Genomic DNA, 15,218 nt, shown 5'->3' with positions numbered 1-15,218 from the left:
GCGATCTGAAGCAAGCAAGCGTCAGGATCTGTCGTTTACGGATGCTGACGTCGGCCATGTCGACGACGAGCTCACCGGGATCCGTCGTTTACTAACGGATTGGCATGGACGCAATGCCAATCAGCGCCGGTGGCCCACCTCCCGGCCATCGCTCGCGAAAGATCGCTGGCCTGGACGAACCAGAATCATGCAACAAGGGAACAGTATCATGCGATCTCATCCCTAGCGGAACAGTTTCACTTTGCAGTGGCAGTAATATTGCGTTGGAGAATCCATCACCCTTGCCTGCGATGCGATCCATGGCGCCCAAGTTGTTCAGCAGAGCTTAGCTATCACCTTGCAGCCGGCTGAATGTTGTTTCAGATTGAAACCGCTGCTAGACTGCTGACTGAACGAAGACGGATTTTCTTATTTCGTGCCACGATCAGCAAGCATTTTGTTGTCTGGTTAATTTGGTGATGGGGGCGGCCATGCCCATGCGTGCTGGATCCATTAATTGCCCTGCCATGGGAGGGAGGTGGCAGCGAAATGCAACGGGGACCAATCGGCAATCGCAATGACTGCCATCATCATGTGCGTATACTGATGGCGATGGAGTGGACACACACGCCATGTCGGCGAGTTCACCCAATTCGTCTTCGTCTACAGATCGATCGATCTCGACGCCGCGACGTGACGTGACCCGACCACCGCCACCGCCAATCAAGACCGGTGCCCCACCCCCTGTCCATGCTCGTGAAAGATTGCCGGCTCTGTCCCGTCATGGACGAGACAGAATTAGCGATCGCAATGAAGGCGGTGCGTACGGTGGATCCAGGCGCCGACGAAACCGGCAACTTCGTTAATCATTCACGTCGGCGGCAAAAGAAAACAATGCGATCAACGATGATGAATCGATGATGATGGTGACGAAATCGTTTTACCGGCAGTAATTGATCCGTACATTACATATGCGGCGGCAGCGGCTGCCGGCGAAGGGGAATGGATGAGGGAGCCGGCGAGTGAGCTGGCCGGCTACTGGTGGACGGCGGCGGCGGGGCGGCGCGCGGGCTGGAGGCGGTTGACGAGCGCGAGGGCGACGCCGGCGGCCTGCTCGACGGCGACGACGCGGCGCCTCACATCCTCCCGGGGCGCGCCGGCGCCGGCGGAGGCGGCGAGGGAGTCGAGGCATGTCTCGGCGTCGGTGAGCGCGGCGCTGGCCCAGGTCTGCACGTTGCTGAGGCACCACGCGAAGCGCGGGGACGAGGCGCGCCCCACCCGCCCGCCCAGCTCCGCCGCCGACTGCTTCAGCAGGTCCGCCGCGTCGCGCACCGTCTCCGCGCAGTCCCCCATGGCGCCGCCGCCCTTGCCCTTCCCCTTGGACGACGCGTAGGAGGAGGAGGAGGGGGAGCCGATGTAGGCGGAGCAGTTGCGCGCGGCGTCGGCGGCGGCCGCGAGCGCCGCCTGCGCGAGCCGGCGCGGGCTGAGGCCCACCGCGGGCGCGCGCGGCACCAGGCTCCGCTCGCACGCGCGCGGGTAGCTCGTGGCCCGGCAGCACCGGCGCACGAAGCCCGTCGCCTCCGCCGGGCTCACCTTCGGGGGGCTCGACGCCGACGCGACGCCGGCGGCCAGGAGGAGGAGGAGGCAGGGGAGGAGGACGAGGTGGCGCCGGCTCATCTTGGCTTTGCCGGTGCCGGTGTTAGGAGAGGATTCTTTGCTTGTGTGCGCGTGGACTGTGGAGTTGTGAGGGAAAGGTGTTGGCGTGGTGGTGTGGTCAGAGTCAAGTCGGGGTTGCTCGTCGGCGCCGGCGAATCAAGTCGACGGGGAGTAGTGGGAAGGGCAGAAGAGCGAATATATAAGATTTGTTAGGCCGTGGAGTGGCGAGTGACCAGACCAGCCGTGGCCTTGCACATTCAGCGGTCGTCACGCCTTCTTCTTCTCTGGTCTTTCTTTGGAAAAGGAAAATGTTAGGCAAAGTCGGGCGTGCCCGGCTTCTTCTTACTGGGAGGTGATGAGGATAAATTTGTAGATACTATGTAGACTCAATATATTGTATCTCATGTGTTGTATCTACGAACCTTTTAAGTCATTAGATTAGAAAACGCCCGCAACCGTTTGGACCACGCGGCTCGAGCGTGTTTTCTCATTCAAGCGGGCCTGCATCGGTCCGGACCACTGCCACATCTGCGTCTGGCAAACATAGCCCACCTACCTTGCCTACGCGATTTTCCGCGCGATGCTTGTCAGTGCCACAGTGATGCCGGCACGTCAGCGGGCATCGCCGGCAGTGAGACAGAGTAGAGCATGGGAGGATGCTGGCGATCTGACCATAGGAAGGCTACCGCTCTTCCCCTCCCGCTGAGGCTAAGCTTGGCGGGCTCATCCTTGTCGGCTGATTAGCCGCGGAGGCAGAGCTGGAGCTCCGTTTTTGGGGGCTCCTGGCTGGCCGGACATGGAAACGAACGCTGACGATAATTTAGACTAGGATGCACTAAATAGGAACACTCATGCCTAGACACTAAATAGAAACAAACTTTGAACAAGTACACTGTTTGGGCTGATTTTGTCTTTTTTGCCTAGAGCTTGGTGAATGCCTAAAAAGCATGAAAATTTGCATCACACTCTCATCTTTGATGCCAAGAAAATGCATAAATTTTAGAATTGTTTTAGGATACTTTTGTATTTACTGCTCATCTCATCAAGTGTAAATGAGGCTGGGTCAGACTTGAATTACCGGAAGCCACAGCCGTCGTGTTTCAAACCTTTTTACCTACACGCCTTGGTTGATAGTCCTGGTTGGTCCGGGACGACGCCGACTGGGTGCTGTCAGTGCGTCGGGGTCCATCTGTAGACGACGAACTGGATGAAGTCGTCGACATGGCGTGTGCTTGTGTGTGCCCCCTCCATCACCATCAGTAAAATTGACGCCGATCGATAGTGATTGCTGCAATTGGTATCTCCCTCCCCGAGCAATTGATCGATCGAGCACGCACCCATCACGCATGGTATGGTAGCTAAGTTAAGCAACAGAATGGCCGGAACTGGTAACTCGAGGCACTCACTAAGGAAGGCAGTAACCGTCCGTGCCCGTGGCGCCTTGGGACGTTAAATTCAGTTCAATAAACGGTTTGGTGCACACGGATTGATTAGGCCAACTCTAACCGGCCGACATAAACAGACGAGGATTTTGTCCGCTTGGGTCCGTCAGACGGACATGATTACCCGTTTGCGTCCGTGCGTCGGTACGTGCGCCCAACATGCCTGACGCATTTCAAACAATAACCATATTTTATTTAGATTTATAAACCAAAAAAGACATAAAAATAATTTAAACTTAGACTTATATATTACATTCAGTCCAAAAGTCCCGGCCGTGCTGGCCGCCGTACGGCAAACTTAAACTTAAACTAGAAAAAAAACATTAAAAGAAAACTAAAACTAAACCCTAGACCGGCCATCCTCGGCGTCTTGGTCGTCTTCAGTCCCTGTTGTCGTTGCCGTCCTAGTCATCTTCGTTGTAGTCCTCTATGAGGTCGATGAAGGACGGTGGCTGCCACAGGTGGGCGGGCGGCATGTGCGGCTGCTCACGTGCCGAGGATAGGGACCATGATTATGCGCCCATCCAAGAGGGCAGAGTAGACACGTACTTCGACGTGCACAACACTGTCGATGCCCACGTCCAGGACTGCCCTCCAATGCCGGGTATCAGGGCATCGCTGGCGGCTCCCAAACGGCCCCATCCTTCGACTCCGGGACGGCTACATCGCATGCGGCCTAACGCGAGCTGCACCCAGGCCGTCCCACTGGTTGCACTCGTACTCGAGCTTGGAGTCCTCAAGCGCCTTCTTGATAGAGCTCGTCCTCCTCCTTGGCGCTGAGTGTTGGCGAGGACGTCAAGGGCGAGCGAGCGCGGCCGCGTGCACGCCGGCGCATCCTGGGTGGTGCGAGAGCACGAGCATGCAGGCGTGGCGGGCTCGGAGCACGCGCGGCAAAAAGAAGTTTGTCGCCGCATGTCGTGCTCGTCCCGCAATCACATGTCCCACATCAGCGAGTCGACGACGAACCTGGGCTCGTGGATGAGATCTGAAGGCAGCCGTGCTCACCGACGGTTGATCTCCAAAAGACGGGTGTGACCGCTCACCTGGATGGGCGGCACATGCATCTGATCCGGGCTCAGACACCACCTGTTTGTCAGGTGCGCGTCGAGCCACGGGCAGCGAGTTGGCCGTGTCCTAGTAATGCTGGCACACCTCCAATTTCATGTAGGGCCTCTGGTGCGGGGCGGCGTTTCTCGGCCCCGACGAGCCGGAAGACGACCCCGCTTCATGGCTGTGCTTCGCGGACTTCCCCGGGATCCACTTCCACATCCCTATAGCTGGCGGCGAGGGGTGGAGCTTGGGCGGCGCGGCCTCGGGCTTGTCGGGCGCTTGGGTGGGGGTGGGGGGGGGGGGAGATTGTGGAAGGCTACGGAAGTGGATAAGCGGACTGGCCGGTCCATGCACGTGGGTAGCCATTAAAAAGGACCTCGGCAGGGTCGGCTGGGTGCCTGACATGCGGGCCCATCCACGAGTTCCGATTAAATTGGGCCGGCGGGAAGTGGTTGGGCGTCTGACAGGCGGCCCGAGGATGGACACCCTCAAGAGGACAAGCGTCCGTTCGTTGAGTGTCGACAGAAATCGGCATATATTTGCGCCGGAAATGAGTCCAGACGGACGCCCGGCAGACAGATTTCGGGTCAGAGGCCTCGCTTTCGGCCGTGCTATTTGTCCGCCTCGACCCAAACGTACAAGGACGGACCAAATGTGATGTTGGGTTGGATGGTTTTTTTTTCGAATAAGGTGTTGGGTTGGAGTTAGCCTTATTGTTGTAGCTGCTGCTGCAAGTAGAGCTATTTCGCCATGACCTTTCTGTTGCTTGCTCGTGACCGCAACCTGAACAACAGAATTTTCGGCGCACCAAGTGCCTTCTTATTGCGAACTGTTGGTACTAGGGACGGGTTGAGCTGGTGTGTACACTGTCTTATTCCTCGATCTGTTCCAATCACGCGAGCACACAGTATCTCACCGCCTTTTAAGCACCGGGCACGGTATGCATGCACGGTGGAGAGGACGGGCGCTGTGGATGAGTCGCCGTTGCTGTTCACCAGTGACTCTGGATCTCAGTCTCAGGCCGACACACACATCCTGTTGCATTTCAGTGATGCTACTACCTCGTTGGGCAGGGGTCCATTGGTTGGCCAAGCATCATGATGGGCACGAGACAGAGCGCCCGTCCAGGACCGGCGGTAAATGGGCTGAATCAGTGTGGCCCATTCAAGAAAGTAAAGTTTCCTTTTCTTTTCCCATAAAATTTGATCTGGTAACAAAAATCGTGTATTTAAATAAGATTATTTTGTATTTTTTTCTTAAAAATTTGTAATGTAACGAAAACTGTGTTCACACATTTATAAAAATGTTCATGTTATTTCAAAAGTTTAAAATATCTTCTAATTGTTTTGTACTTGTTCACATCTTAGAAAATTTCACGCAGTTCTTACCAAGAGTAAACGCATATAAAAGAATATTGGAGTATTTTGCTTTAAAAATGCAATTTAAAAAGTGTTCATATATTATATCAAAATACTCATGTAATTTCAAAAGTGTTCATGTCTTTTAGAAAAATGTTCATGCATTTGAAGAAATCAAGTGTTACATAAAAAGTGTTTTTTAAGAAAGTGAGAGCAAAAAGTAGAAAAATGAACATAAATAAAAAACAAGAAAAGAATCTACAGTTTTGAAGATTTGACTTTGGTGCTTGCATACATCTTAGAGTAACCGTGTACATGAGTAAGTGGTGGTCTTGAGGGTGTTGCTTGTAGCAATGCAAAGGTGCAAGGACGGCGGTGGCACCTCTCCGCTTTAGCGGCGGCGTGTGATGGAACTAGGGTCCTAGGTGTACCAGGGCCTCCCTGGTCGACGCGCCACAACGACAAGAGCTCCGTTGCAGGCTAGCCAGCTACTCTCGAGGGTGACAAAGCTTTGATGCCCCTCCTGATCCAGGTGCGATGGCACTTAGTCGCTTCTTCTTCACGGAGCTCCGACAATGGTGGCCGAGGATGATGAGGATGGACATAGAAGATCTCAAGGGCTTCTTTGTAATTTTTGTGCTTTTTTTTCTGCTCTTACTCCTGGACACCCGTACCTTCTCCACGTTTCCAGAAAAATCTTGCGTATGCGCTTCTTTGTATACGGATGACCACATGCCCCAAAGCCACGATCAAGCAGAGACTCACAGTCTGGCTACTGCTCCCGCGATCAAAATGGAACGCGACGGCGTGCAGATCTTGTCCCGGCGCATGGTCAAGCCAGAGCACCATGCGAGCTCGCGGCCGCCGGAGCCCGAGACCGTCCACCTCACGCCATGGGACCTGCTGCGGATCACTGTGGAGTACCTGCAGAAGGGCGTAGTCGTGCCCAAGCCTCCGGCCGGCAGCGCCCACGCCGTCGAACACCTTGCGTCGTCCTTCGCGCGCGCTCTGGCCCGCTTCTACCCACTCGCCGGCCGCTTCGCCGTCGCGCCCGTAGCCAGCGCGGACGCTCGGCCGGGCCTGACGATCTCGATCAGCTGCGACGACCAAGGCGCAGAGTTCGTCCACGCCGTGGCGCCCGGGGTCGCCGTCGCCGACATCTCCGGCCCGCTCCGCGTCATCCCGCGCGTGGTCTGGTCCTTCTTCCCTCTCAACGGGATGCTCGGCGCGGACGCTGCCGTGGACCCCAGCCTGCCGCTCCTGGCCGTGCAGGTCACCGAGCTCGCCGACGGCGTCTTCGTCGCCATGTCGCTCAACCACTGCGCCGCCGACGGGGAAACGTTGTGGGACCTTTTCAACACGTGGTCGGAGATCAGCCGAAGCGGCGGCGCCGCTGCCGGAGAAGATATCCCCACGGTGCCCAAGAGGTGGTTCCTCGACGGCTGCTCCGTGCCGATCCCTCTCCCCTTCGCCAAGGCGGAGGAAATGGTCGGCGGTTCGAGGGCCCGCCGTTGCAGGAATGCTCGCTCCGTTTCTCTTCAGAGAGCGTGAAGAGGCTGAGGGCGAAAGCGAACGCCGAGACGATGGCCTGCGTCGGCACAACCACCATCTCCTCGCTGCAGGCCGTGGCCGCGCACATCTGGCGTGCCGTGTGCCGGGCCCGGGGGCTCGCGCCGGGCCAGGAGACGACGTGCTCGCTCTCCGTCGGATGCCGAACACTCGTGAAGGGCATGCCGCAGGGTTACGTGGGCAACGCATCGGCAGGGGCCGTCGGCAGGGCCGACGCCGACGAGATCCTGGGCGAAGGCCGCCTTGGCCGGGCGGCGTGGCTCCTGAACCGGGCCGTGGCCGCTGTGGACGAGGCGAGCGTGAGGACCGAGCTCGCGGCGTGGCCTGCGAACCACAGCTTCAAGTACCTGGGGGATCGGCCCTGCGGCGATGGTGGCCAGCGGCTCGCCGGAGCTCGACGTGTATGGCAACGACTTCGGGTGGGGCCTGCCGGTGGCCGTCCGGAGCGGCGCCGGGAACAAGGTGGACGGGTTGGTCTCGGTGTACGAGGGCAGCGATGACGGCGGAATGGAGCTGGAGGTGTGCCTCGCTCCTGGTGCGCTCGCCAAGCTCGTCGCCGACCAAGAGCTGATGGACGCGTCGGTACAGTAGCTAGGTGCACCCAGGCATAAATGCAGCAGTCAAACCGTAATGCTAGTGAGCTGGCGATCCCATGTCTCAGCCCGTCTGACTGCCAACAATGTTCCCACAAAATAGACCTTAAACAGCCAGCATCTGTTTGTACCTTTCGGACCTATTTTACAATCCAACGTGATACCCTATCAATCCATGGATGTAGCATTGCTCGTTTCTCCACAAACCGAAAGAAAGTTGGGAAGGAGGATTTGTGGGAGTTTGGACGGCCGCCACGTAGAACTCTGACACTTCTAGCCCACTCAAATCCTTGCCATGTTCAGTTTTCTTTCAATCCGTCCCTGCTCCTTTCTTACTTTGTATCCGCACCCTATTCATTCGCCGCCGTCGTTGTACCTCTCCAGCCATCTCCCAGGCAACATAGGACGTCCGCAGCCCCACCAACGCCGCTGTCATCTTTTAACTACGCCGCCGTCCACCCAGGATCCCTTCGAAACTAGGTACCTTTCGCCCCTTGTCGGCGATATCCATGGCAGACACCACACACGGCAGGTGTTGGGCCAAATGTCATTGAGCTTTTTTGTTGAACTTGTTGTTTTTTAGAGTAAGCATGGTGACGGGGTACTCGGTGAAGGAGGATCATTTGCTATGCGATGCATTGATGGCCATATGCGCAGCTTTGTAGGCATGAACTCAAGGGGCTTTTTTTCAATGTATAACTTTTTCAAAAAAAAAATTGAACTTTGTAACATGGTTTTTTGATTTTTTTTAAAGGCTTCTCATAGCCCGAGCACCAAAACGCCGCACACAACACCACTATTGTTACATATTTGCACGGATTTACTACTCCTATGAAAACACGAGATCCAAATCCGCCGTGTCCATCCAAGACTGTCATCCTATTGTTGACATTGCCCCAATGTTTAGCACTAAATGCATTACACCTCCGCCATGCACCCCGCTGATTTGGTCCTCTGCCAGCCGGTGCTTCTCGAGAAGGAACATGTTGTACCGCCGCTCTTTCTGCGCTAGCCGGAACACAAACATAGGCGCAGGGGCAGGCTCCTCCTCCTCCGCCATGGCGACGTCGAAGTGCGCCCGTGCCTTCTCCATGGTCAAGACGGCACGCACAAGCACGGGGTCCGGCAAGTCCGGCACGGAATCGTCGTCAGAGCCCCTCTCTATCATGGGGTCGTTGTCGGAGACCTCGGGCGAGCTGGCCGGCATGCCGTGCTCGATCCGCCAGGCTCGGCGGGTCTGCCAGGCGGCTGCAAGGGCGGCCACCTCGTGCTTCTACTACGACGTCAGGCTCTCCCACAAAATGCTAGAACTTGCAGTCATGGCGGATGTGGTACAAGGGGGAGGATGTGGAGCGAAAGTGTGGTGGCGTGGAGTTAGCGGGGTGTGGCCGCCTTTAAATAGCGGATTACGGTGAGCCCAAGCGTCTGGGTGCTTCAATGCATGGCACCGGAGTGGTTTCATTAGCCGGTGAGCCTGCTTAATGGTGGCATATGGACAAACGACCATTGAATGGGCGTGGCAGATATCCGTCCCGTCCTGTCCAATAAACTTCTCCGGCATTGAACAAGCACGAACACCGGAGACGCAGTGCGGGCGGCACCCTTGTCTGGTGCACCGCTTCAATGTCGGCGCCAATGAGATGTCACGTCTGCTCTGGGCTGGCGTCAATGCGGAGCGGCCGCTCTACAGCAGCATGAATGCGGGCTTTTGGCGCCGGCGGGAAAGCACGCGGGCGAGGGAGGAGGGTTTGGGTGGGCCAGGTTAGTCAGACGCGGGCATGGCAGTGGTCCGGACGCCCGCCAGAGCCCCCCTGCCCCCACCGTCCCGCATTGAATGGTAAAACACGTCCGGATCGCGCGGTCCGGACCGTTGCAAGCGGTTTGAGTGCCGGCGTTGGAGATGCCCCTACAAAACAAATTGCCATGGACACAACTGTGACAATGGATCTGTTGCTTATATGTAAGCAATGGAAATGTGACACTCGATAGGCACAGAACAAAAATTTGTGTTGATCTCAAATTAAGGGAACCAAATAGAACACAAATCTGTATTGAAATACACCTGTTGCTTCCATTGTCACATTTCCTTCGTACATATAGGCCGTATACGAATTTGAGTAAGCAGTATTCCCTCCGGTCCTTTTTACTCCGCGTATTAGATTTATGTCAAATCAAACTTTGCATAGTTTGGCCAAATTCATATTAAAAAATATCAACATCTACAATACCAACCTGCCAAATGAAAGACACATCATTAAAGGAGTAGAGAGCAATGACATTGGCATAATAAAAGGAAATCACAAGAAAAGTAAGCACCTGGAGAAAGAAGAACTACAATGTCCCTATCTATCATTTGCTTCCTCTGAATCCCCACCTATCAGTTGCTTCCTCTGAGTAAACAAATGCAATAGAGTTAACCCTAAAAAAATATCAGGTTCCTCAATATTATGTGTTGGTCTAAGAACCAACTAAGCAAGGAAGTAATAACGCAATGATATATTGCCCTTTTAGTAAGGAAAAAGTTATCCCTAATCAAAAGGGCAAAGCTAGGGGCATGGCAACTGAGTCCAGTGAGTATTTATATTTCCTAGTGCATGAATAAAAGAAGATCCCTGTATTGCAAGTTGCGTTCGTACTTCAAGATAATCACCTTACATGTATTTTTTACCTAGAAAACTTCTTTGGCTTCTCGCATTAGATATTTAATTTCAATATGAATTATGAATCATGTACTCCGTCCGTTTCATAATGTAGTGCGTATAGATTTTTTTCAAAAGCCAAACTTTACCAACTTTGTTCAAGTCTATAGGAAAAACTATTTATATCTGCAATACCAAATATATAAAATACTCCCTCTGTAAAGAAATATAAGACCATTTAGATCACTACTTTAGTGATCTAAACGCTCTTATATTTCTTTATGGAGGGAGTATGAAACTAAGTCTTATTGTGAAACTAATGATATATGTCAGACAATTTGGATGTAAATATTTTTATCCACAAACTTGATCAAAGTTGGGGAGGTTTGACTTCTTAAAATATCTATATGCACTACATTATGAAAAGGAGGGAATAGCATATATGCTCAACAATTGTTGATTTTGTTAAACTGATACACACTATTACACATATCAAACATTGAAGGATGTTGTTAAAACTTAAACTGAGGCTGGATATGAAAGAAGAATACTTTGTGTCACAAAGGAATATCCAACTTGTCACGATTGCAGTTTAGCGATTCACTTGTATCTTTGGCGAGCGACTTGATGCAAACTGGACAAATCAGCACCCAGATGACTGGTTGCATCGTCCGAACACAATGATTAGGAGATTTATAGAGTTCTTTCTTAAAAAAACACCCAACATATTTTGATGATTTTGGATATGTTAAGTTAAACCAAGAAAAACCCTTATTTTGGATATGCCGACGTCTGCTCCATCATCCTAGACGCGGCGCTGCGGCCAATGGGCGTCTTCCCTATAGGAAGAGCTTGAGGGAGAGGACGTCGGGCTGCTGCTCCGTTTTCCACCATCATCCTTGTGCATTTGTCCCTTTTGTACGTCCATATATAAGTGATCATCAATGCATAAGCCTGATGAATGCATATAACAAAAAGATTGTTGAATTGGTGATCATCAATTCCTCGGAGAGTTTCTCATTTATCCTCTATTATATGTTGCCTTTATATCCTCTCGGGTGTGTACTGAGCCTAACTTATATGGTTAGGTTCTATGCTGGAACCAATTCATCGGAGTTCAAGTTCTTTCACTCTTGCTCGCATTAGTTGAATTTATGCGAGGCTTTGCAGCAATATCTATAATACCTAAATAGTTCATCCCCACTATCTCATTTCTCTTGACATGCAGCCTATCCACATCACGAATCAACATGTAACCATCCACCTCAGCAGTCTAGCCACATCCCCAGCAGTAGTGCCACATCACCAACTTTTGCCCGTGCATTGAAACACACATGCATGTTAGTTCAGCAAAAAAAAAAACTCTGTTCGTACGGTGCAAGCGAGGCACGTCCGTTGATATTACGCCGTGCCCAATGAAACCTCTATTTTTCTGGCATAATAATTGATCTCTCATTATCTCTCTGATTCGCCACGCACGGGCAACACAGCCGCGATCTGCGCGAGTGAGAACTACATGTATGCGCGCGTGAGACCAGCCAGTAATGTGCGAAGAACTCAACAAATTTCATCCAAGCATGTCGCCCATCAATTCGTTGCAGTTAATTACTACTCCGTGCATGCAGTTAATTACAGCTGAAATGAATCGTGCATTGGTACTTTTGGCCCGCCGGTCTATTCCCTTCCCAGTCCCATACTAGTTCATTTAGTGGAGAAGGCGTTTTCGTCCAACCGCGTTTTTTATAAGGATGAGTGTATGAGTAGGCTTCTTTATTTATAGGACGCCCATATCCATCACACAGGTGGCATAATAGGTATTCGCCCACACACCGTGTGTGGCATGAACAGGGGGCTGCCCACACGGGCTGTGTGTGGGCGAACAGTAGAATTGCCCACACGTGTGGGGGCAGCTACTTCGTGCCACACGCCCAACAAGTACTACATCCCCACCCCGTGCGTGTGGGACGAAGCAAATATGCCCACACGTCCTTGCGCAGCTACAATAGGTACGATGACGATTTAGTTGCCATCCGGGATGGCAGATGTAGTTATCTGGGATGGCAAATATGGTTGTAAAAGCATGGCAACTCTCTTTGTTTTGGTTAACTACAGTTGCCATGTCTAATTTATGGTAGTAGCCACGTGTAATCAAACCATAATTGTCGTGTGTGATTAACTACTTACCACATATGGTCAAACAATAGTTGCCATGTGTGTTTACCTAGTTGCCATGTACGCGCAACTGCAGTTGCCATCCAACAACATACGATTGTCGTGTGGGCGAAAAGCAGTTTGCCCACACGCGCGTGGACTAGGTGGTGGCTGTGTGGGCAGAAACTAGTTCGCCCACACTGCGCAGCTGGCAACCGTGCTGTGGGGCGTGTGGGCGACCTCTCCAACGCCCACACACCGGCCTTGTCCTACGTGGCACGCGAAAACTGTCTTGATGTGTCAAGATTCGTGCAAACTTAACTGGACGATGATCCAGGCATGTGGGCGAGTTGCAATGTTGCCACACGTGTGAGCGTTAGTATTTTCGTATTTATATCGCCTAACCCATGACCACACAACAAACACGGTCGAGCACAAAATAACAGTTTGGCTTCCCTGCTCCGGCGATCAAAATGTTAGGAGTAAAGAGATTTGTAGGAGTAAACCACGACTCCGCTGCGGTGACTGGCGCGTGTGCGTGCATGCGTTCGGGTGCGTGCCTCTGTGTTACGTTGGTGTGTGTGTGCGCGCCTCGTAGTCCATCCCGTAGGATCAGGTTGTTGGAGTTAGTTGCAAAGGTGCCGGGGCGATCCGAGTGCGTCCTGTGCGCGGCCGGTGTGGCACGCGGATCGTGCGCGGCCGGTTGTTGGAGTTCGTGCGGCGTGGCGTTTGTCGCCGGAAAACCTTGTGTGTAGTGCGCTCCTCTCCTTCTTCCACCTTCGCCCGAGGGAGTGTGAGAGAGAGCGCGCGCGCTATCCGGGTTCGTCACAACACAAAATGGAAGGCGGCGGAGTCCAGATCGTGTCTCGGCGCATGGTCAAGCCAGATTGTCAGACGAGCACCCGGCCGCCGGAGCCTGAGACCGTCCACCTGACGCCATGGGACCTGCGGCGGATCACGGTGGACTACATCCAGAAGGGAGTCGTCCTGCCCAAACCTCAGGCAGATGCGCACGCCGTCGAACACCTCGCGTCGTCCTTCGCGCGCGCCGTGGGCCGCTTCTACCCCCTCGCCGGCCGCTTCACCGTCGCGCCGGGGGCCACCGACGACGACGGGGCGCCGTCGCCTCGGCCGAGCCTGACGATCTCGCTCCGCTGCAGCGACGAAGGCGCCGAGTTCGTCCACGCCGTGGCGCCCGGGGTGACTGTCGCCGACATCACCGGCCCGCTTCACGTCATCCCACGGGTGGTGTTGTCCTTCTTCCCTCTCAGCGGGATGCTCGGCGCGGACGCCATCGTCGACCCCAGCCGGCCGCTCCTGGCCGCGCAGGTCACGGAGCTCGCCGATGGCCTCGTGGTCGCCATGTCGCTGAACCACGGCGCCGCCGACGGGACCACGTTCTGGGATCTGTTCAACGCATGGTCGGATATCAGCCGGAGCGGCGGCGCCGCCAACGGAGACATCTCAATGGCGCCGATACCCAAGAGATGGTTCCTTGAGGGCTGCACCGTGCCGATCCCTCTCCCCTTTGCCAGGGCGGAGGACATCGCCAGGCGGTTCGAGTACCCGCCGGTGCAGGAATGCTCGCTCCGTTTCTCGTCGGAGAGCGTGAAGAAGCTGAAGGCGAAAGCGAACGCCGAGATGGCCACCGGCACAGCCACCATCTCCTCCTTGCAGGCCGTGCTTGCACACCTATGGCGAGCAGTGTGTCGGGCCCGTGGGCTCGCGCCGGACCAGGAGACGACGTGCGCGCTCCCCGTCGGATGCCGGACGCGCGTGAAGGGCATGCCGCAGGTTTACCTGGGCAACGCGGTGGCGGGTGCCGTCGGCAGGAGCGCCGTCGGCGAGATCCTGGGCGACGGCCGGCTGGGATGGGCGGCGTGGCTTCTGAACCGGGCCGTGGCTGCGGTCGACGAGGCGAGCGTGAGGGACGAGCTCGCGGCGTGGCCTGGAAACCCCAGCTTCAAGTACGCTGCCGAGTGCGGCGGGGATCCTCCTGCGGCGATGGTGGTCACCGGCTCGCAGCGGTTCAACGTGTACGGCAACGACTTCGGGTGGGGCAGGCCGGTGGCCGTCCGGAGCGGCGCCGGGAACAAGCTGGACGGGATGGTCACGGTCTACGAGGGCGGCGGAGGGGCAGGGAGCATGGAGCTGGAGGTCTGCGTCGCCCCTGATGCGCTCGCCAGGCTCGTCGCCGACGAAGAGCTGATGGCCGCGGTGGTAGGAGGGCTGACGTACTGATCCGCGATGGTAGGTGCACCAATGCGTCGAAGGAGTTTGGCATTCAGATACAATGGAAGTCTACTGTAGTACTCCCTCCGTAAAGAAATATAAGAGCGGTTAGATCACCTCTTATATTTGTTTACAGAGGGAGTATTATTTTTCCTAAAAGAAAGTTTATTGAAAAGTGGATAATATGTTTCAAAATTTCTGCTCATGCCTACGTCGAGACTCCTCCGGTTATAGACGTTACTAGCACATATGCCCGTTGCAACAAACAAAATATGATGTGTTTTCGAATTTAGTGAACCAAATATGTGAAAACATCTCATCAAAATATTTTTCTGTGTAGCACAAATGACCTTGTGTTGTAATGGAAGACAAAAGAACCCACTTCACTAAAGCAATGGCTCAAGACCCCCTCCTCCACCTCCTCCATTACCCATCACCAGGCATGACGACATCAACAAACTTGATGAAATCCTTCATGCTCCCACACGAGAAACAACATAAATATTAGGAGCGTTTACGAAGACCGTCAATCCTTGGCTAATATAATGG

General features: G+C 54.2%; 2 protein-coding genes and 1 pseudogene across 2 annotated transcripts; 2 read left to right on the top strand and 1 right to left on the bottom strand.

Annotated features, from left to right (window-relative positions):
* Positions 1 to 812: 812 nt before the first annotated feature.
* Positions 813 to 1,969, bottom strand: LOC109780454 (21 kDa protein). Its single transcript, XM_020339040.4, has one exon. It carries the CDS (start codon positions 1,654 to 1,656, stop codon positions 1,015 to 1,017), a length of 642 nt encoding a protein of 213 aa, XP_020194629.1. The 5' UTR covers positions 1,657 to 1,969; the 3' UTR covers positions 813 to 1,014.
* A 3,689-nt stretch (positions 1,970 to 5,658) lies between these two features.
* LOC109780459 (uncharacterized acetyltransferase At3g50280-like) lies at positions 5,659 to 7,823 on the top strand (annotated as a pseudogene).
* A 5,307-nt stretch (positions 7,824 to 13,130) lies between these two features.
* On the top strand, positions 13,131 to 14,866 carry LOC109780458 (uncharacterized acetyltransferase At3g50280-like). Its single transcript, XM_020339042.4, has one exon. The coding sequence runs from the start codon at positions 13,275 to 13,277 to the stop codon at positions 14,676 to 14,678; it is 1,404 nt and encodes a 467-aa protein (XP_020194631.1). The 5' UTR covers positions 13,131 to 13,274; the 3' UTR covers positions 14,679 to 14,866.
* Positions 14,867 to 15,218: the final 352 nt, after the last annotated feature.

This window comes from Aegilops tauschii, chromosome 2 (genome assembly GCF_002575655.3).
Source record: "Aegilops tauschii subsp. strangulata cultivar AL8/78 chromosome 2, Aet v6.0, whole genome shotgun sequence".
Classification (NCBI taxonomy): domain Eukaryota; kingdom Viridiplantae; phylum Streptophyta; class Magnoliopsida; order Poales; family Poaceae; genus Aegilops; species Aegilops tauschii.
This window is presented reverse-complemented; position numbering and strand designations above follow the sequence as displayed.